We start from the raw sequence: 22609 nt of genomic DNA, 5'->3' as shown, positions 1-22609 counted from the left end.
TTAATTTAAATTTTTCCCCAGTTTCATGATTCATGTTCTCTCCCTCCCTTCCCTCCCTGCTCCCAGAGCTAACAAGCAATTCCACTGAGTTATTGTCACTGAAAACCCATTTTTATATTATTTATTTTTTGAAATAGAGTCATCTTCTAAAATCAACCCCCAAATCCTATACCCAAGTAAACAAGAGATAAATCATAAGTTTTCATTGGCATTCCTACTCCCACAATTCTTTCTTTGGATGTGGATAGTGTTCTTCCTCTTAAATCCCCCAGGATTGTCCTGGATCATTGCATTGCTGCTAGTAGAGAAGTTCATTACATTTGATCACCCCACAATATTTCAATTACTGTGTACAATGTTTTCTGGTTCTGTATATTTTACTCCACATCAGTTCATGGAGGTTCTTCCAATTTATATAAAAATCAAGCAGTTCATCATTCTTGACAGCACAATAGTACTCCATCACCATCATATACCACAGTGTGTTCAGCCATTCCCCAATTGATGGGCATCCCCTCGCTTTCCAGTTTTTGGCCACCACAAAGAGCACAGCTATGAATATTCTTGTAAAACACAGAAGAAAAACAACTGCTTGATCACATGGGTTGATGGGGCTATGACTGGGGCTCTAAAAGGTCACCCTAGTGCAAATATTAATAATATGGAAATAGGTCTTGATCAATGACACATGTTAAATCCAGTGGAATTGCATGTCAGATATGGGAGGAAAGAACAAGAATCTTGTAACCATGGGAAAATATTCTAAATCATATAATTAAATACAATTTTCAAAAAAAATAAATATTTTTGTACAAACAGGTCCTTTCCCATTTTTATCTCTTTGAGGTATAAACCCAGCGGTGCTATGACTAGATCAAAGGGCAGGAAATCTTTTAAAGCCCTTTGGGTATAAATCCAAATTGCCTTCCAGAATGGTTGGATCAATTCACAACTCTACCACCAGTGCATTAGTGTCACAATTTTGCCACATCCCCTCCAATATTTATTATTTTCCCTTACTGTCATATTGGACAATCTGCTAAGTGTGAGGTAGTACCTCAGAGTTGCTTTAATTTGCATTTCTCTAATTAGAAGTAATTTAGAATATTTTCTCATATGATTATTGATAGTTTTGATTTCTTCATCTGAAAAATGCCTAGTCATATCCCTTGACCATTTGTCAATTGGGGAATGACTTGATTTCTTATAATTTTGACCTTAGTTCTTTATATATTTGAGAAACTGGACCTTTATCAGAGAAATTTGTTATAAAAAAATTTCCCAGTTTGTTGCTTCCCTTCTAATCTTGGTTGCATTGGTTTTGTTTGTACAACAACTTTTCAATTTAATATAATAAAAATTATTCATCTTGTAATGGTTTCTATCTCTTGTTTGGTTTTCTGATAGGTAAACTATTCTACAATCACTTAGTTTTATTTATATCACTCTATGTTTAAGTCATATACCCATTTTGAACTTATCTTGGTATAGAGTGTAAGATACTGATCTAAACCTAATTTTTGCCATACTGTTTTTCAATTTTCCAAGCAGTTTTTTCAAATAATGAGTTCTTATCCCCAAAGCTGGGACCTTTGGGTTTATTGAATACTAGTTTGCTGATGTCATTTACCCCTAGTCTGTTCCATTGATCTACCCTTCTATTTTGTGGGCAGTACCATATTTTTTTGATGATCACTGCTTTGTAGTACAATTTAAGATCTGGTACTGCTAGGCCCCCATCCTTCACATTTTTTTCATTGGTTCCTCTGATATTCTTGATCTTTTGTTCTTCTAGATGAATTTTGTTATTTTTCTAGTTCTATAAAATCATTTTTTGGTAGTTTGATAGGTATGGCACTGAATAGGTAAATTAATTTAGGTAAGATTGTCATTTGTATTATATTAGCTTGTCCTACCCATGAGCAATTCATGTTTTTCCAGTTGTATAGATCTAGTTTTATTTGTGTGGAAATATTCCTAAATATTTTATATTGTCTAGAGTGATTTTAAATGGAGTTCAGAATGAGCTTTTTAATTGTGTAAAATAAAACACAATTACCAAAGAAACCATTTCTACTATAATAGTCATCAAAAGACCACTTTGTAAAAAAGAAACAAGTACATGGGTCCCAGGTTAAAAACTCCTAGCCATAACTCAGGGCCTTAGAAAGTTACCCGGGGCATCCAGAAATAAAGGAACTTAATTGCTCAGGGTCACCCAGTTGGGATGTATTAGACATGGGACTTAAACTTAGGTCCTCCTGACCCAGAGGTAAAGAACTATAACATAACAAAAAAGACTTTTTCCACCATACTGAATGCAATGATACTTTACACTGAGCTAATTCCTGGACAGTTTTCTGAGTTCAAATCTGACCTGAGACACTTCGTGGCTGTGTGACTCTGGGCAAGTAACCTTTTTACCAGTTTCCTCATCGGAAAAATAGGGATGGGGGCAGCTGGGTAGCTCAGTGGATTGAGAGTCAGGCCTAGAGATGGGAGGTCCTAGGTTCAAATCTAGCCTCAGACACTTCCCAGCTGTGTGACCCTGGGCAAGTCATTTAACCACGATTGCCTTGCCCTTACCACTCTTCTGCCTTGGAACCAATACACAGTATTAATTCCAAGACAAAAGGTAAGGGTTTAAAAAAAAGAAGAAAAATAGGGATAATGACCCAGACAGCCAGGACAAGGTTTGTAAAGCACCAGACTCTTGTCATTGTAGTAAATGCTTGGTTGGCTCAATGATTCTTCTCTGAATTCCATCTTCTTCTGCAGGAGGACTGCTTCTCTCCTCCCAGCCATCACCATTTCCACCTCATCTCCAGTCCTCTCTCTGCCATCGCCGCCATCTATGCCCCTGCCAATGGCTCTGTCACCACTCCCCTCACTGCTATCACCACCCCAAGCTGGTCAAAAATTAACATGGTAAAAACTAGGACTGTAGCAGCCACACGTTTAAGTTATGATTTCAATGCAGAGACTATCGCCCTAAGCTTCCTGTGATTATAGAACCTTCTCTTAGTCTAAGGCCAGCAGACAGCAAAGGAGAGGAGTTGCCAGCTCTCTTACCAGCACAGTTGCTGTGTGCCCTTGGCTTTCTGGGCCTCCTCCTCTCTTGTCTCCCACAGATACTGTGGTGGGAGAGGGGAAGGGGGAGATGATGACCCTACAAGATAATTACACTCCTTCGTGAAGATTTTCCCAGACTCTTTACCCCACGATCACCAGGTCTCCTACCAGCTAAGGTTTTGTCTTTCCTTCTACCCTGGTTCCCCTCTACTGACCAGCAGCAAAGTGGGTCCTAGGAGAAGTAGAATTCTCATTCAATTGTTTCTATAGCAACCAGCCCCAAACATTCTCTGACATAGACGTGTTCTTTTAAAGGGCCCCTGTCTAGTTGCAACTCTGTATGGACACAGGGTTAGATTTCCTGGGGGATTTAAGAAACTTTCATGGGGAACCATGACCATGGGATTCTTTTTCTTTGCGGTGGCCCCCAAATTGGCAGACAAGGGGCACAGTGGATGATTTATCTTCCAGCCTTGGACACTTCCTAGATGTGTGGCCCTTGTGAAGTCATTTAACCATGTTTGCCTCAATTTCCTCATCTGCAAAATGAACTGGAGGAGGAAATGGCAAACTGCTCTGGTATCTTTGATAAGAGAACCCCAAAAAACAGGCCCCCAAATTACAGAATCAAAGAATATAAGAGTTGGAAGGCAATTTAGCAACCATGCAATCTAAACCATACACAAAAGGAAGCCCTGTAGAATATCCACAACTAGTGGCCATCTCGAAGCAGAGGGAAACTACCACCTTCCAATGCTGCCCATTCCACTTTAGTTCAGCCTAGTTGTTAAGGAAGTTCCAGAAGTCAGTCTCTTTGTAACATCCACCCCCTGCTCTTGGTTTTCCCCTCTGGGGTCAAGCAGATCAACTAATTCCTCCTCCCTAATTCAGTCCTTGACCTAGACATTCTTGAAGACCGCTAGCATGCTCGCCAAGTCTAAACATACTCAGTTCCTTCAAAGGATCCAGATAAGATGTAGTCATGCTAATAGTCCTTGACCACCTGGGCTGCCTCTAAACTCACTCTACATAACAATAACAATAACATTCTAAAATCTTGGCATTCAGAACTGAAAAAGCTGAGGGCTGAGGAGAAAACAAGCCAATGGAACTATCACCAGACCCTCATATCTTTTTTTGAAGAACTGCTGTCTAATTATGCTGTCCCCAAGTGGAAATTGTCTTTTTAGACCCAAATTTAAGACTTTACATTTATTCCTATTGAAATTATACAGCACGGATACCAGGGTATGCCACCAATGGTCTCCTATCATATTAGCCCTGAGCCATAAACTAGATTCCTTGAGTTTGGCCACACAATCACTTCTGACTCCTTCTCCTGGAGAAAAGCATGAGATGTAACATAGCCTTTCCTAAATCCTCATTCTTCTTGACCTAGATGTAGATTTTTAAAATGCTGATCATCCTCTCAGCCCCTTGGACTCTCTCTTCCCTCTACATTTCTGGGATACCACTCTCCTAGTTCTCCTCCTACCTATCTGACTTACAATCCTTTTCGATCTCCTTTGTGGATCTCCTTCCAAGTCACTTCCACTAACTGGGTGTCCCTCTAAGCTCTGTCCTAAGTTCTCTGTTCCTTGACCTCTATTCTATCTCACTAGTTCCTGTAAGTTCAATAATCATCTTTATGTAGATGAGTCCAGATCTATATATTTAGCCCTAACCTCTCTCTCTTGAGCTCCAATCCTGCATCACCAACTACCTTTGGAACAAAACAATCTAGATGTGTCATGGACACCTCAAAGCAACATGTCTGACAAAGAACTCATTATCTTTTGTACCTACCCTAAATCCCTTCCAAAATTCCCTAATACTTTGGAAGGCCTCACCATCCTCCTAGTCACTTGGCCTCAAAACCTTGATGTCATCCTTGACTCCTCACTCTCATTCACTCTGTCGACAAGTCCTGTCATTTCCCACTCATCTCTCAAATATACTCCTTTCTTTCTTTTGACACTGCCTCCTCCTCATATCAGACAACTGCAGTAACCAGATTCTTGGTCTCCCCAAATCAGTCTCTTCCCACCCCAGTCTATTCTCCACTAAGTTGCCAAAGTGACTTTTCTAAAGTGTAGGTCTGACTGAGCCTTCCTCCTCCTTAAAAATCTCCTGTGGCTCCCTATTGCCTCTGAGACAAAAACCTACCTCTCCGGGGCAGCAAACTGTATAAGTTATACGTGTACTTCCACACAATATATATTTCCATATTCTTCATGCAGAATGATGAAGTCAACCATTGTCATCACTGTTTCTCTTTCTAGATGTACAGTAACCATTCTCTTAATGAACCATTCAAGAATCTCCCCAGGAACAGGAGTTCGGCTCACTGGCCTAGTTTGTCAAATGTTCTCTCTTGCTTTCTGAAAATTAGGGCATTTGCTCTCTCCAAAGTTGTGGTAGCTCTCTCTTTTCCCCTGATCTTATGACTGATGGTAGACCTGTAATCACACCTGCCAGGTCCTTCAGGGATCTGAGGATGGAGTTCATTTGGGCTAAGTGATTTGAACTCATCAAGGGCAGCTAGGAGGTCCCCTACTTATGCCTTATTCATCTTTGATATCTGTTCTATCATTTCCAGAACAAACATTGTTCTCTTTGGCAGAGAAATCACACAAAATAATTGAGCAGCTCTGTCATCAGTAATCACCATGCCAGTCACTCCAAGAAAAGGTTTCAGCCTGATTCTCCTCTTTCTCTTTCTCTCTCTCTCTCTCTCTCTCTCTCTCTCTCTCTCTCTCTCTCTCTCTCTCTCTCTCTCCCTTCCTTCCTTCCTTCCTTCCTTCCTTCCTTCCTTCCTTCCTTCCTTCCTTCCTTCCTTCCTTCCTTCCTTCCTTCTTCTTTCTTTCTTTCTTTCTTTCTTTCTTTCTTTCTTTCTTTCTTTCTTTCTTTCTTTCTTTCTTTCTTTCTTTCTTTCTTTCTTTCTTTCTTTCTTTCTTTCTTTCTTTCTTTCTTTCTTTCTTTCATAAAAAACCCTTACCTTCCATCTTGAAGAGTGGTAAGGGCTAGGCAATGGGGGTGAAATGACTTTCTTTCTCTCTCTCTCTCTCTCTCTCTCTCTCTCTCTCTCTCTCTCTCTCTCTCTCTCTCTCTCTCTCTCTCTCTCTTTCCCCTTACCTTCCATCTTAGAATCAATACTGGGTATTAGTTCTAAGGCAGAAGAGTGGTAATGGCTAAGCAATGGGGGTGAAGTGACTTGCTCAGGGTCACACAGCTGGGAAGTGTCTGAGGTCACATTTGAACCCAGAACCTCCATCTCTGGGTCTGACCCTCAATCCACTGCGCCACCCAGCTGCCCCCTTTTTCTTTCAAAAGAGCTCCAAAACCCAATTCGTGGCCCTTAGTTTCTCTCCCTAGCCTCAGCTCATTCTGAGCATTAGTATTTGACACTATTTTTACAGGGCCATGATATGTACATTCTTATATTCATCTCCTGTGCCTTTCTTTTTTAAAATGTAATTTGTTTTTCATAATAATTAATTTTCTTTTAATAACAAATTTACACACAAGTTTTCCAAGTTATATGATTCATGTTGTCTCCCTCCCTTCTTCCCAGAGCTGGGAATCTGGGTCATACAGGTATACTTCTTTTTAAAAATCTAAGTTGGCTCCCCAACTGATAAATAGTCTAAAGTTATGAATGGGAAGTTTTCTAAAGAAGTAAAAACTATCTATAATCATATGAAAAAATGCTCTTACTGATGAGAGAAATGCAAACTGCAATAACTCAGAGGTACCACCTCACACCTATCAGATTAGCTAACAGGACAGAAAAGGAAAACAAATGTTGTAAGGGATGTGAGAAGATCGGGACACTAGCACACACTTTGTTGAGTTGTGAACTAATCTAACTTTTCTGGAGAACAATTTAGAAGGAGGCCCCAAAAGACTATAAAAAGGTACACACCTATGCTTTGGCCCAGCAATACTATCACTGACCAAAGAGAAAAGGCAAAGGGCTATTACGTACAAGAATATTTCTGGCAGCTCTTATTGTGGTGGCAGAGTTGAAAAGTAAGGGGATGTCTCTTAACTGGGGAATGGCTGTACAAATGAAGGTACATGTTGGTGAGGGAATACTATTGTGCTCTAAGGAACAACAAGCAGGATGGTTTGAGGAAAACCTGGGAAGACTTTCCTGAACTGATGCAAAGTGAAGTGAGCAGAACCACCTCATCGTACATGGTAAGAGCAGTATGATGATTAACTGTGAATGGCTTAGCAAGACATCAATCCAAGACTGATCGGAAGGACTTTTGTTGGACGGATGGAGTCCAAACATAGACTGAAGCATGCTTTTTTGCTTTCTGCCCCCACCCCTTCTGGGGATCTGTGTTCTCTTTTGCACTATGGCGATTAAGGAAATATGCTTTGCAAGACAGCACATGTACATAATCTGTATCGAAGTGCTTGCCTTCCCAAGAAGGAGGGGGGAGGAAATTTGGGACTCAAAAAATTTATTTAAATGTTAAAAAATATTTGTACATGTAACTGAGGAAAAATAAGATAAAAACATTCTTCAAAAGAATCTAAGTTGGCTGGTGAGTTCTCTGTGCATCCACATTGGTACCCCTCAAACAAATTTGATTTTTTCCTCTTTACTGGAATTATTACTCTCTGTGTCTTCAGAATTGCATTCTTGAGCATTTCCCATCCTGCCTGGGCTGACTCCTCATGTGTCCATTTTATCTTCATGGTATTCTATTTCTTTTCCTCCTTCAAGGCCCTTGAAAGTTTTCTCAAAATCTCCGCTGTATATTAGACTAGGGATAGCCTTCTTCTGCTTTTGTCACCAACTCTAGGAGGAAGTGGCCTCTTTCTCCAGGATTCCCATGATTTCTATCCCAGCAGCCTCTCTGTTAGTGAGAATCAGATCCAGAACAGAATTTCCCCATGTTGGGTTCTCCATCTTTTAAAGGATGAAATCATCACTAAGGGAACTCAAGAAGGTATTAGCTACTCTGCTTTTGGCAGAGAGAGAACTCCAGCAGACATGTGGAGAACTAAAGACCTATATTACTACAATACCATGCCTCAGTTAGACTGGACCTCATTGTAGTGGTTTCTTAAAGCAAGATGCACCTAGAGTCTTGAGAAAATTAGGTTAGGGAAGGTAGGTGGCTCTAGAGATGGAAGATCCTGGGTTCAAATCTGGCCTCAGACACTTCCTAGCTGGGTGACCCTGAACAAGTCACTTCACCCCCATTTCCTAGCCCTTACCACTCTTCAAGATGGAAGGTAAGGGTTTTTTATGAAAGAAAGAAAGAAAGGAAGGAAGGAAGGAAGGAAGGAAGGAAGGAAGGAAGGAAGGAAGGAAGGAAGGAAGGAAGGAAGGAAGAAAGAAAGAAAGAAAGAAAGAAAGAAAGAAAGAAAGAAAGAAAGAAAGAAAGAAAGAAAGAAAGAAAGAAAGAAAGAAAGAAAGAAAGAAAGAAAGAAAGAAAGAAAGAAAGAAAGAAAGAAAGAAAGAAAGAAAGAAAGAAGGAAGGAAGGAAGGAAGGAAGGAAGGAAGGAAGGAAGGAAGGAAGGAAGGAAGGAAGGAAGGAAGGAAGGAAGGAAGGAAGGAAGGAAGGAAGGAAGGAAGAAAAATTAGGTCCTACTGGCAGCCTAGACAAAGTAGCTCATACTCTTAACAGCCTCTTGTCTCTCTTTTCCTCAATCCTACTAAGAATCTGCTGTCACTGTATGACTCTGCAAGGGCCTAGAAATTGAGCTGTCTTCATGAGACAAACTGTCACAGGATCACAAATTTTGAGCTAGCAGGGTCCTCAGAAACCCTCTAGTCTGTCCGACCCTCTCATTTTACAGAGGAGAAAACTGAGGGGGGGGGGAGGGTAGTGACTTAGCCAAGATCACACCTAGGATTCTGGATCTAGAGCTGGAATGATCTTCAGTGGACACCTAGTTCATCGCTCTCATTTTACAGAGCAGGCAACTGAGGCTCAAGCAGAAGAAATTTGCCCAAGGTCACCCTTGGGTTCCTAGATCTAGAGCTAGGAAGGGCCTCAGAGGTTACTGAGTCCTTCCTTCTCATTTTGCAGTGGAAGAAACTGAGGCCCAGGGAGAAGTGTTTTGTCCAAGGTCACAAGAGTAGTAACCATCAGGGGTGGGCCTTCAACGTAGTCTTCCAACAAGCAGAACCAGTGCCCTTTTTACTGTCCCCTGCTGCCTCTCAAGGTGTCCTTAGGGAGCAGAAGAGGTGTAGTTTACTTCCTCCTTGGCCCACAGTGGCCATAGCAAGGCCACAATCACTGCTGGCCTCCTTTGATCTCTTTTGAAAATATCTCTATAACTCATGCTTAAAAGCACAGGCCTGTCAGAAAAGTGAGTCAGCAAACCACATAGTGGCATTGGGAAAGTAATTTTGTTCTTCCTCAGCCTGTGTGTGTGTGTGTTGGGGGGGGGCAGTCAGGCAGCTGAGAAACTCTTGGAATGACTTTGGAGTTCAGCACTGGGGATGATTCCCTCCAGGCCTCCCCCGTCACTAGGCTACCTGGCTCCTCTTGCAGAGGCCCAGAGAACCAGTCCACAGGGATCCTTTCTAGAATGTTCTCAGCTCGCCCAGGCAGAGTGTCTTTTGTCCAGGGAAGATTTACGTGGAGTGAACAAATGCAGGCATGATGGAGGATGTGAGATTTTGAAGAAGATCCCTGGATATCCACAACTAGAAATCCACAGATACAAAACTACTTGAGTGACTTCCCTTCTCTTGGGTCTCAGTTTACTTATCAGTAGAAGAGGGTTCATGATACCTGCTTACACTATCTACTCAGTAGAACTACTGTGAAAAAAGTGATTTATAAACTTTAATTGCTATAGAGGCAATACGGAAAGAACAATGGATTTAGAATGAGAAGTCTTGAATTCAAATCTTGCCTTAGATAAATCCATTCCTCTCCCTAGGCCTTATTTCCCCCACTGACTCAAAGGTCTTCTAGATCTATTCCATTTCTAGTTATTGGACCCTATGTATGACCTTGGCCAGGTCTCTTCCTCTCCCTGGGACTCAGATAGGGTTTGCCAATCCATGTGCATATGCAAGGTCCTAGCTCCTCGGTGGGGCTGAATCTCTCTCTATAGAATGGACAGTGGTCCCCCAGTGGATTACAGCCAGCCCCAAGGATAGGAATGTCCCCATCAGTGGGATTCTAGACCCAACTGAATGTTTGCTGATGTGTTTAAAGGGTGAATTGGCTTCCTACCTGGAAAGGGTAACATGGGGGCCTGTCGGAAGTGTAGTCTGTCCCTCCCACACACAAAGGAATCTCCTCTCTCACATCCTCCCCAAGTCCCTGCCCCACCAAAGTAGCCCATTCCATTTGGGGATGGCCCTCAGAGTTAGGAAAATTTTCCTGGCATCCCTCCTGAACTGGCCTCTTTGTAGCTTCCATCCATCGCAAGTCATTCTGCCCCCCAGGGCCACACAAGAAGAAGCCTCATTCCCTCCTCTATGCCAAAGACTGCTATCAGCATGGCCCTGACTCAAGGCCCCTCGCCATCTTGATTACCGTCCCTCCTGCTGGACAACCTGCGGCTTATCTTATCAGTGTCCCTAAACTGTGGTCCCTAGGCAGTGAGACCATTCTTTTGGCTGCCATAGCAATACTGCTGAAGCACGGCAAGCTTGGAGTGCTCTAAAACCCTCAGATCTTCCCCAGAGAAAGTGCCATCTACACACGCCTCCCTCGTCTTATATTTGGGAAGTCGATGATTTTACATTTATCCTTGTCAAATGTTCTCTTCTTACATTCGGCCTAGTGGTTTCAGCCCTGGCCTGTGCCATCCTTCTAGTGTTTGCTATCCCTCCCAGCAAATATCCCCTCAAATGTGAGCATCTCATCTCCATCCACATCCCAGCCACTGATCAAAGTGACAAAAAGGACCGGAGTGAAGACCAATAGACCCTGGAGCACACCACCAGGGCTCTCATCTGCCAGACAGACACCTCTTCAGAAAGGGAAGTGATTCGGCTAGCCTGTTTTGGAGGTGGCCATCCACTTCCCTTTCCTCCTCCCCCTCCTCTCATGTGCCAAAGTCACTAGTCAATGGTTTGCATTCTGCTATCTCCTCTCATTGGGCTATTTACCCATCTCCAGATTTGGGGTGCCACTATTATTTTCTGGGATCTTTCAAATATCCCTTGCTCAGCCATCTCATCCATGATCCATTTCCTCTAGGATCTGCAGGAAAATCTGGGCCAGGGGTCTTGAATTGCTCAAGGGCACCTTGGTGCTCTCTGCCTCTTCCCCTTCCTTACCTTAATATTAACTGCCTGCCAAATCATTTTGGGTGTCCCTTTCAGGGACTGAGCAAAGATTGTTCTCCTTGACAGGGCAATCATTGTGTGGCTCTGCCTTCTTTAGGCTATTGTCACCCCATCCCCTCTGACCTTTCTTCCATTCTCCTTTTTCTTAGCTCTCCTTGCCAGCTAGCTTTTGCTCCTGGCTTTGCTTTCACCTTTTCTAAAATTGAAGTCTGCTGGGGAGTTCCCTATGCATCCACATTTGTTTGTTTCTCCATTTCCCCCTCACATTTTCATTTCCTTCTGGAAGTACCATTTTGACTCACATGATTCACTCCAAGTGGGCAGCTCATCACCTACTTTGCTAACTACTACTGGGCTATTCTCTACTAGGTCTTGACTACACTCCCCCCCCCCCCCAATAAGGACAGACGTCTCTATTCTTGTCAGCAGGCCAATAAGCAGCGGCCTCTGTACTCCTGAGCAAGGATGGAATCTCATCAGCTATCTGAATTTTCTCTCTGTCCTTTGCCCTTTCCTGGGAGATCCCTCAGTGAGCCACTGTCCTTTTCCTTCTCTGTTGTCTCCCAGACTCTAGCACCCTGACGAGGGCCAAATCTGCCCATCTCTACCTTAGGTTGGTCTCTTTTCCAACTGAAGCCTCAACTGTTTCCTTTAGTTGCACATCATTCTCCCTTGTGACTTGGCAGTGTGGACTCTTACACTTGGAACAGGGTTCCTTTGGGTGCCTCAGTTGCTGAGGTACTGTTGCCCAGCCCTGGGCACACCTGAAAATCTGTGAGTTCCCAGGAACCATCTCAAAAGACACCTCCCCACTTGATTACTGCAGTTCTCTTGAGATTCCTGATCATATGGATTCCTCGCCATCACTCTCAGAGAAGCCCAACCACTTTGTCTCCTCCTCCTCCCACCTTGCCCCATCCCCATCCCCAAAGACAAGCCACTTCTATGTCCCTGCACTTGCCAGTCATCTCACATGGAACACATAACTTATCTGGAATCCATATCCCTCCCTTTCCTTCAAAACTCACCTCCTGCAGGGAGCCTTCCCTGATTGACTCACTCCACCAGGCTCATCCTTTTGCTTAGTGTCCCCTCAGTTTACATATTTTGTTGAAACTCTATGAATTTATCATTCCTAAGAACAGCAAAGAGTTATTTTGCTGGCCCAGCAGACCCAGACACCATGGGATAAGGGCCACAAGTAGGGCACTTGCTTTCTACATCCACGGGCCAGCAATTGGGTGATGTGGCATTAATTGCCCTAGGCCTGAACCCCGTACATGGGGAGTAGACAGCCTCTAAAGTACCTGCTTCTTGGCTCAGGTGCTCTGTTGGATCCTAACCAACCATTTCTCCTCCCCTCCACACAATGAGATGGGGTGAGGAAAGGGGGTGAGGGTGCTCTCATCCTAGGCCTGTAGAGTGGAGCCTCGAGCTCTCTTTCCCAACCTGACCTCACCCAAGCCAGAGAAGAGGCCCCATTTCACCTTCTGGTAAGCCTCCCCTCCCCGGAGAAGGCAATGATGCAAGCATCATTCTTGCCATTTTAGAGATGAGGAGGCTGAGGCCCCGAGACAAGTGGCCTGCTGAAGCTTCCAGGCCAGCCTAACGAGTGGCGAGTCAGAGTCCACGTTCAGGCCCTATAACCAAAGTACCTAGCAAGGGATGGAGAAAGGGGCAGAACAGGGAGTCCCTCTGGGGGACTGCCATTAGGGTACTCTGCAAAGGAGAACCCAAGGACTTGCCATGCAGAGAGAAAAAGAGGGCCCTGAGTCTGACCAGTTCCCCAGGCGCAGCCTTGGTGAAGGCCTGGCTCTCGTCGCAATAGTCCTATTAGTAGTGGCCAGTGGTCATACAGGGCCACGGGGGTGGGTGGGGGGGGAGGTCTCCGCATCACCTCATTCCATAATGGATGCTGTGGAGTAGGGAGGGGCTAGGAAACTAGCACATAGCCTGTTAAGGGGGGGGAAGTAGTATTCGAACCCAGGTCTCCACCTGCTGGTCTCTAATTAGCCCAGAGGAGTGTCTGGAATAACGGAGGGCTCATTTCAGAGTGCCCAGATGGGGGGTGGGGTGCTGTTGGGGTTTGGTTTTTGGCCGGGCGGGTTTCCATTGTGTGAGTCAAGGGAATCCCGTGGAACTGCTGAGGCCAGGGAAGGAGGCCTCACCAGAGCCCAGTTCAGCAGGAGCTGTTCCGGAGTAGCCCAGAAGCTGATTCAGACTCAGCCTGGGCAGGAGCAGAGCCAGGGAACTCCAGGGAGACTCCTCTGCCTGCGTAATGGCAGTCTAGGGTTCACACTGGACTCAGGAATTGCCCAATGCCACTTCCTCCATCCCTGGGATGGCCAGAGTGGAGAGCAGCATGGGAGAGGCCAGGCCAAAGGTCAGCCCCAGGATGCCCCTTTGCCCTACACTCCCATTGGCTTTGGAGAAGCTCATTTGGCCCCAACTCTAGCCCTACCCTGGACCCCATGTGCTCCTGCCAGTCTCCTGGACCCCTCTCGGCATCCCTCGTTCTCTCTTACACCCTACAGGTTCTGCAGCTAAGCCAAGTGACCCCCTTACTTGAGCTCAGACGCCAGGTGGGCCAAACCTATTCCAGCGTGCCAAATTCTTCTTGTCCTCTATAGGCTTGTCCAACGAAGGTGATGGGCATGGGCAGAGGCTGTGGACAAAGGATGCCCTCCAGTGCCCCCCCACCCCCCCGCCAGCAGGCCTCACCGGCTTCTGCAAACGCTTACGACAAAGCAGTGGGCTATATGGCCAGAGTGCCTAGGATCAAATTCATTCCCATGTCATTCACTAAAAGCATGACCTTGGGCACGAGAGGGAACCTCTCCCGGTCTGTTTCCTCATCTGTCCAACGAGGACATTTAGACATGACGTTGTCTAGATCTATATTCCTACTATATTCGTGACCTTGGACAAGTCCTTCCCCCTCCCAGGGCCTCAATTTCCTCAACAGTAAAAGGAGATATTTGCTTGGAGTTGGTGACAGTTTGGGCACCTTTTAGCTCCAACCCCTTCAGTGAGAATAGTGGGATCTAGTACTCCTCCCCCTAAGCCTTTTCTCATAGGGTGGCCTCATCAGGGCCAGGCCCCCAAGCAGCCCAACAGTGGGACAAAAGCTGGAGCACTAGGTGGTTGGCCCTGTAAAGGGTGCCCCTCTCTCTTCCTGCAGCCTTTTCTGAAGGAATCCCAGAATCCCTGCCCTTTCCCACAAGGGCAGACTGAAGCAGAGGGAGCCCCTCCCAGGCTTCTGTCTCCAGTGCTTGGAGGCCAGACCTCTGGCAGCCTGAGCAATATTGGAGAAAGAGAAGGCAACTCGTGTCAGACAACCCGGGGCCACTGGCTGGGTGGCCTTGTCCCCTTGAAGTCCTCACATCCCACTTTCTTGGATTCTGGAGGGCCTCTTCTGGCCGGCCTTAACGCAGAGTCCGTCATTGCCCAATGTCTCACCACCAGAAGGCAGCTCGCGCCTGCCCCCCAATTGTTGCTCTGGAGTATGCTGCCAGAGGAAAGGGACACCCAAAGGGGCCAGCTCACTGGAAGTGGCTGGATAATGGCCGAGGGGGGGGGAGGGGTCGTGTTGATGGCTCCTGCCCTGAATCCCCCTACTGGACCCTCAGAAACCACAAAGGCAGCTCCTCCAACTGCGCCCCCCCAGCGCCAGCCCCTGGCTGCGGCCAAGAACCCAGCCCTGCAGGCCTGTGCCGCTGCTGACGGGAGGGGCTTGCCACGGGCTGAGGTGCTATCCCCAGAGGGTTTGGGCATCTAGGAGACCACCCAGGAAGCCGCTCGAACCCACCCCCAGCTTCGCGGGTCGACCGACAGACGCACTCATCCTTGTGCGTACACCCGTGCCACCAATGAGACTTTATCTGGCAGCTGTGCCAGCACCCTCCCCCCCCCCCCCCCCAGCGCACCGCACCGCACCAGCAGTCCATCAACCCGTGGTGAACAGGGGGGCTGCTTCGGAGGCCAGGAGGTGCGCGCTATGCGGAGGACGATGCCCAGCCACACACACTGCCGGCGGGTCGCCGGGCAGGACCCCAGACAAGCAACAAGCAGTTACCGAGGGGTTTCTGGGGCCCCGCCGGGCGCTGCTCCCGGCAGCAGTCTCAGACTTCAACACAGACACCCAGACACACCCACACACACAGCCAGACAACGACTACGACGCACTGGCGGGCAAAGGGCTGCGGGAGCCGCGCGCACTGTCGGATACTCGCGCACCCCTGCGCACCCCGCCCCCGCCCTTGCCCAGTCTTTCCAGGGCATCCTGTTCTGTGCACCGAGCGCACCGCACCCAGCGCTCTTGAGCGAGCGCTCCTCACCAAGCGTACCAGCGCCAAGAGAGCGCAGCGCGCTGCGGCCAAAGGGGGGGGGGGGCGCGCTGAGTTGCTTCTTTACTCCCCCTACCAAGACCAGTGCACTCACCAGCACGGCCGCCAGGCACTACGTTCCGAGCAGCCCAGGGCTGGCGGGCAGGTGAGAGGGTGAGCAGCCTCCACTTACTTACCCATGGAATCGGCCAGCGAGACCTCGCTGGAGCGCTGCTGAGTCAGGGACTGGTGCATAGTGAGAGGCGCCGCGCTGCAGCGCCCTCCGCCCCAGTTCCCAGCCTCCGGCACCTCAGGCTGCCCCGCTGCAGTCGCTGCTGCTGTGGCCATGGTGCGGGCCAGCCGGCCGGAGGAGCTCCCTGCCGGAGCCCAGTTAGGAGAGCGCTCGGTCGCCCGCTCGCTCACTCGCTCGCTCCCTCCCTGCAGCCCAGCTGCCGCCGCCGCTGCTTCTACCGCCTCTGCGCCGCCGCCTCTCTCTCCCTCACTATTCCCAGGGCGTCCGCGGCATTGGCTGGCTGGCTGGTTGGCTGGCTGGCGGTCTGCGCTTGCGCAACTGCCCCCCCCCCGTCTCCACCCCCCTCCCCCTCCCCAGCCCTAGCCCCATCTCCTCTCCCCCCCCCCCCCCCGGACTTCTGGATTGCGTCTATTTAGGACCCCGCTCCGATTAGCAAAGTGCAGGCGGGGGACGTACTGGGGGCCCTAAGGGCAAAAGGGGGGCCGCAGAGGAGCCACCTGATTCGAAGTTGGACTTAGGGGGGCCAGGGTCACCCGCGGGCACACACCCGCGGGCACACACACACACACACACACACACACACACACACACACACACACAGGCTCTGCGGTGTTCTCTGCATTGCCCCAGGAGACACACCGGGGAGCTGGCAAAGGAGCTGGCTGCGAGGCCTGACCATCCGGGGATTAACTTGGCCAGGGCCCCCTCGGCCCACAGATGAAGGGTGGGAAAGGGAGGGGATGGGGTCTGGGCACCCTTGGTGCTTTCTACTTCCCTGGGCCCGAATGAAGGAATGAAGGAATGACTTCGGGGAAATGGCCTCCCAAGTATCTTCTAGTTACAATGTGATCATAAGCAAGTCACTTCACTGACTCAGTTTCCTTTTCTGAAATATGAACAGAAAAGAGAATAAACCAGACTTTGTCTAACTCTCGGACCCTAGAACTAGACCCGGAAAGGCAACGGCTCCCGGTGCAGGGCAAGGACTGAACAGGTCCCCTCATTTTACATTTGGAGCTGCTGCAACAGGAATTCATAGTCCTGTTTTATAGATGGGAAAACTGAGGCCCACAAAGGGGACACTGGCAGAGTCCCCAGACAGACCCCAATCCCCTACCTGGAAGTTTGAGAGGGGGCTCCTCGCTATAGCCAGCCAGCTCAGGCACCACGCTTCTCTAGCTGGAGAGGAGGGGAAAGAGAAATCCTTGGGTAAGGCGGCGGGGAAGCCGGGAAGGGCAGCTCCAGGCGCCCAGGGAGTAAAGCCCACCACCTCTCCTCCCCACCTCCACGGTCCAGGGGAAGACGCCAGATGGCTGGGAACCAAGGAACACCGAGAAGCTGAGCGGCGGACGCCCCAAACAGAGTGGGGGGAAATAGGTGCAACAGAGTCCGAGGGCCCTGCAAGAAAGGAGGAGGGGCCGGCGAAAGCGGCCGACATCCCCGGAGGGTCAGGGCTGCTGCTGGCTGGCCCGGGGAAGGACCAACGACGCCTGTCTGCCTCTAAACCAAGGAGGGCAGAGTGGAGAGCGCCAGGCTCTGCAGGGAAGGGAGGAAGCCCGTCTCCAAGGTGGGCTTCAGCAGCGAGGCCAGAGCTTCCTTTCATCTCCCTGGGACCAAGGAATGCAAAAGAGGAGAAGCCAGAGAGGGCCACCCCCCTCCACAGCCCCAGGGGGCCTCTTGCCTGGCCCAGGATGCCATAAGAATAGGAGAGGATATAGGGGGAGGTGCTGGGCACAAGCTGAAAATCTCACCACACTGGTGACATCACACCTTAGAGGGCCAGAACTCTGGAGCTGGAAGGGACCTCAAAGCCCCCTCATTTTCCTAAGGAGGAAACTGAGGCCCAGAGAGGTTTTCTTGGCAAGGACCATCAAGAGGTCATTTGGTTGAACCCTTTTGTTTTACAGAGAAGAAAACCACATCTTTGAGCCTTGCCCCAAATCATACAGGTTGGAGAGTAAGAGAGATGGAATTTGAACCCGGGTCTCTGCATTTCAAAGACAATTTTTTGCCTACCCACCCAAGGGACCCTTCTGATCTTTGAGGCTGATCATGCCTTCTTGTTTCCTGGCCCTTTGGGTCCTGAAAAGGCATGTCTTGAGGCCCCCATACCAGAGGGGATACAGGACTGCTCATGCTGGGGGGGACAGGTTGGGGTGCTCTCTGATGCTCTGCTGAATAATGGGATTCCCTAGAGCTCTTTGAGAAGCCAGGGGACGCCTTCCTGTGGGTTAGGGTGAGGGTTTCCAGGTCAGTGGGGGGAGGTACCCTGGCACACTGCCAGGGCTGCTGTCTGTGTACCCCTGTGGCTACAGAGGGGAGGTTCCCATGCCTTTCCTTGCCCTGGGTATCTCTTTATCCCACCTCCCCACCCTCAACTCCCCCAAAAGGAAAGGCACTCTCTTCTGGGTCACGAGGTCCAGAGGCCTCTGTGGCAGCTGTCTCACTGACCTAAGCATTAGGTCTTGCTTGCCTTATCTGGAAAATGGGAATCACAACCCCTGCCCTTTCCCAGCTTCCTAGGGAGACAAGGGGCTTCCTGGAGTTAAAAAGAAAACCATCTGTAAACACTTTGGGAGCCCCTGGGGAAAGGCTGAAGAAGAGGGACAAAGAGCAGGGTGGAAAGTTGCTGCCTTTCCCTTCCCCTTCCCTAAGCCTCGACTTCCCTTTCTGTAAAATAGTCCAAGGAAGGCCCCCTGCACCTTCCAAGGGGTGACTGGAAAGCCCAAGTGAGAGGACGGCTGGGAAAGGGCTTCCCAGAACACCAGGGGGCTGGAGGGTATTAATAGAAAAGATTGCTTGTGTTCCCTCCTTCCTCCCCTCTGCCCTTCCTAGCTGTAGCAGTGGGCCCCAGGCCCTTCCTGCCTATCCTGTGCCACTGAGCCCCTCCGAGGTCAGGACAGGAAGGGAGGCGGCCTTCACAGGAGAGCATCCATCGCTGGTGTGTTCCTTCCAGCTCAGGCAGCTGGCAAAGTTCTCCTCCCACACAAATTGCCTGACATTTATTTGTGTCTTTGGCTGCCTGCTGGATGCGCCAGCTTTCACCTTGTCTCTCTGGATCTCCAGTGCTCAGCAAGCTCCCTGGCATGGAGGGGGCACGTGCCCCCACTTGGAGCCAAGCTCTAGAGTGGGGGGACAACTTGGGGGCCATCCAGGCCAACCTCTTCATTTTCCCCAGGAGGAAACTGAGGCCCAGGGCAGGGAAGGGACTTGCCCAAGGTCATACAGCTAATATTACCATGAGACAGCTAAGACTTGAGCTCAGGGCCCCTGAGCTGGGGCCTTTTTGCCCTGGGCCACATTTCCTCCTCCAGAGGTGGGTTATTGCACACACTCTCCCATTAGGATGAGGCCTAAATACTTCCCCATGCTTCATTTGCTTTTCTTGATGGCTCAGTGAGGAGGGCAAGGAGAGTGGTCTGCAGATACCAAGGGGGTGCCTGGGATAGAGGGATTGACAGAGAGATGGGCCCCATGGGGCAGGAGTCAGGGGAGACCCAGTCGTGCCACATCCTGCTAGCTGACTGGGCAGCCTTTACCTTGCCAATGCCCTGCCCGGTGGCTCTCTCAGAGGCACAGATTAATGCCATGCTGCACTGGGGGTGGAATGAATTTACAGGGATGGGGGCAGCCAGGCCTGGAGTCAGGAGGACCTGGGTTCCAATCTGGCCTCAGATACTGCCTAGTGGTGTGATCCTGGGCAAGTCATTTAATCCTGACTGCCCAGTCCTAGCCACCCTTCAGTGCCAGAATTCACAGCAAGACAGGTCGGGCGATGTTTCTTTACGAAGCACAGGGATGATGGGGTTTTAAACTTGTTTTACGGACACACAGAGAACATGTGTGTATACATACCTATTTACATATGTGTATGTGTTCATGTATGTATGGATGTATTGTGCAGGCCTGTGTATGTGTGTATTCACATGTATGCATGTCTGGGAGTGTTGCTATGTGTATGTGTGTGTATTGTGTTTATGTATACATGTGCATCTGTATATGTTTATGTGTATCCATGTGTCTGTGTCTGAATGTGTATACATATGTTTATGTATGCGTGTGCATGCCCCATTCTCAGATGCAGAGCCCCATGCCTGGTGTAATCCCCTGGAATCCCTTGTTCCCTGCCATTCCTCTGGATGGTTTCTCGAACCTCAGCCAGGGAAGAGGCTGGCGCTAATGCTGTTATTACAGTCCCGCTATGCTATGTTGCAAGCTCCCCCCTCGTGGGTGGGCTCAGGGGACTCCGTGGCCTTTCCCTAGGACTGTCCCGTCATGTTATTCCCATTGCCCAGATAAGGGGCCCTGAGTCCCTTACATATGGATGTGAGCTATTGTCAGTGCAATTAAGTGCCTTGTCCACAGTGAGTCTCCCTTGGCCCAAAGTCCCTGGAGGCCAAGGCCTGGCTAGCTGTGCCCAGAACTGGTTGTCTCCACCCAATCTCTGCAGTGAGGGAGTGACGGTATCTTTGGCCCTTGCTGGATCTTCAGTGCTTGGCCCAGTGCCCAGCTCACAGTGGGTGCTTCTGGGACCTGGGGGACTGCCTGGCAGCTGGCAGTATGGTTCCCTTCTAGAAGAAGGTCTTCTCTCAGTGCCTGGCACCTCAGCATTTGTTGATGACTGCTGGAGCCCCTTCTACCACAACATGATGCCACTCAGATTCCCAAGCAGGAAGCACCCTAGGGTGAGACTGCCACCTCCTCTCTGCCATCCTCAAGCAGCTCTAACTTTCCCTGACAAGTAGGGAGCTGGCAGTCGGAAAATGCCCTTTGGGCATGGGTGTGGGCATGGGGGTGCATGTGTTCACTACAGGCTCCTCAGAAAGGAGGTTGGAGCCTGGAGCCCGGGGCCTGGCCTGGGAACTGGCCCACTGTGCCCCCTCTTGTTCGCTGCCTTGGAGCACAGCATGAAAGCAGGATTGGGAGAGGCGACGGGTGCATCAGGTGGCTTCCCCTGCCTCCTGACCTTAGCCTGACAGAACTGGCAGAGACCCCAGAGGCCAGCGCATTCAATCCTTCATTTTCTACAAGAGGTCACTGAGGCCCAGGAAGGGGTGTCATCTTCACGGACTAGGGCACCCACAAGGCCCTCCCTTAAGGAGCGAATGGGAGAAGACAACCTACAGAAGGAAGCCAGAAGGGAGGGAGGTGCCCAGTATGAGGGCAGGATGGAGAAGTCCAGAGAAGTGCAGCTGGTGGCAGCAGCTGAGAAGAACAATGCCTACGATGGCCCAACCTCACAGCGATTATGGCGAGGCCCAAACTGGCCCATCTAGGAGCCTTAAAGCAACGCAGAACTGGCAGCTTTTGGTTTTCCCAAAGCAAGTCTGCCTGGCTCCTGAGAAAGGGCAGCAGCCTGCCTTGGGCATCAGTGTCCTCCTCTGGCCAATGAGAGCTCGTCCCCTCCAGCTCCCTCTCTCTGTTGACAGTCAGCAGCTCCCTTGATGAGTGGGCCTTCGGGCCAATGCAGGCTGCTGTCAAAAGAGTGAAAATGCCCTATAAATCATGGGCCCAGCCCCCTCATTTTTCAGAGCAGATCACTGAGGCCCAGTGAGGTGAGGCCACATAAGTAAGAAGTTTCCTGGTCCAGATCCTTGGGACTCCAGCACCAGCATGCTTTCCACTGTGCTCTACTATCTATCTCCTGGAAGAGGGGGTGGGGACACAGCCTTCATCAGACAGTGTCCCCAATCTCTCATCCTCCACTCGTGACCCAAGGTGGGGGGCAGGAGTGGGGCTATTGCCCTCATCCCCAAATGTTGGACTTAAGCTACAGCCACCTTGACCTCCGCTCCGGCCCAGAAAAGGGCCTAGAAACAGACCGCTCCAAGTACCATCACCAACACACTGCCCCTTAGCGTGCAATAATCCTTTGGCCATGATGATGCTTGCCAAAGGGCCCTGGGGTAGAGGCGGATCCCTTCTACTTCTCCAGTGATGGAGAAAAGGAAAGGGAAGAGCATAGGCCTTGGAGTCAGGAAGACGGGTTTAAATCTCCTCCCAGACCACCTCAGTCAAGCTCAGTTTCTCCCTTTGTAAAATGATCAAGTTGAACTAGATCTGGTTCTCTTGGCTGCTTTCTAGCTCTAGCTTTAGCACCTCATAGGTGACCTTGGGATAAATGGCACCTCATAGGTGACCTTGGCATAAATGGCACCTCCCAGGGCCTCAGTGACCTTCTCTGAAAAATGACGGGGCTGGACTGGGTCCCTCCCACTGTTTCTACTAGCCTGAGATGTCTGGGCCCATGATTTATAGGGCATTTTCACTCTTTTGACAGCAGCCTCCATTGGCCCGAAGGCCCACTCATCAAGGGAGCTGCTGACTGTCAACAGAGAGAGGGAGCTGGAGGGGGCGAGCCCTCATTGGCCAGAGGAGGACACTGATGCCCAAGGCAGGCTGCTGCCCTTTCTCAGGAGCCAGGCAGACAGAAAGGGATTTTCCTAAGAAAAAATAAAGCTGAAGTTTGTGTGTTGTTTTAAGGTTTCCAGATAATCTTGTTTGGTGCCCAAACAACCCTGTGACTTAGGTTATCCCACAGGTATCATTATTCCCATTTAACTGGTTCCTTCCAGCTCACCATCTATGATCTCTTGACTTATGATGCTGTGTGACCTTGAACAAGTTGCTTCAACTCTGTACCTCAGTTTCCTCCTCTGAAAAATCAAGGGGGTCAGG

At 49.2% G+C, this 22609-nt stretch overlaps 1 protein-coding gene across 2 annotated transcripts in view; it reads right to left on the bottom strand.

Annotated features, from left to right (window-relative positions):
* Window positions 1–16233, bottom strand: part of TMEM255A (transmembrane protein 255A) — an 83316-nt gene extending 67083 nt beyond the window's left edge. For both annotated transcript variants that reach the window (XM_007507132.3, XM_007507133.3), the window contains exon 1: window positions 15876–16233. In XM_007507132.3, the coding sequence (XP_007507194.1) occupies window positions 15876–16026 (151 nt within the window). In that variant the 5' untranslated portion in view covers window positions 16027–16233. The remainder of the gene's footprint in view (window positions 1–15875) is intronic.
* Between the last annotated feature and the right edge of the window lie 6376 nt (window positions 16234–22609).

Source organism: Monodelphis domestica, chromosome X (assembly GCF_027887165.1).
Source record: "Monodelphis domestica isolate mMonDom1 chromosome X, mMonDom1.pri, whole genome shotgun sequence".
NCBI classification, from domain to species: domain Eukaryota; kingdom Metazoa; phylum Chordata; class Mammalia; order Didelphimorphia; family Didelphidae; genus Monodelphis; species Monodelphis domestica.
The sequence above is the reverse complement of the archived record's forward strand: the minus strand, read 5'-3'. Positions and strand labels throughout refer to the sequence as shown.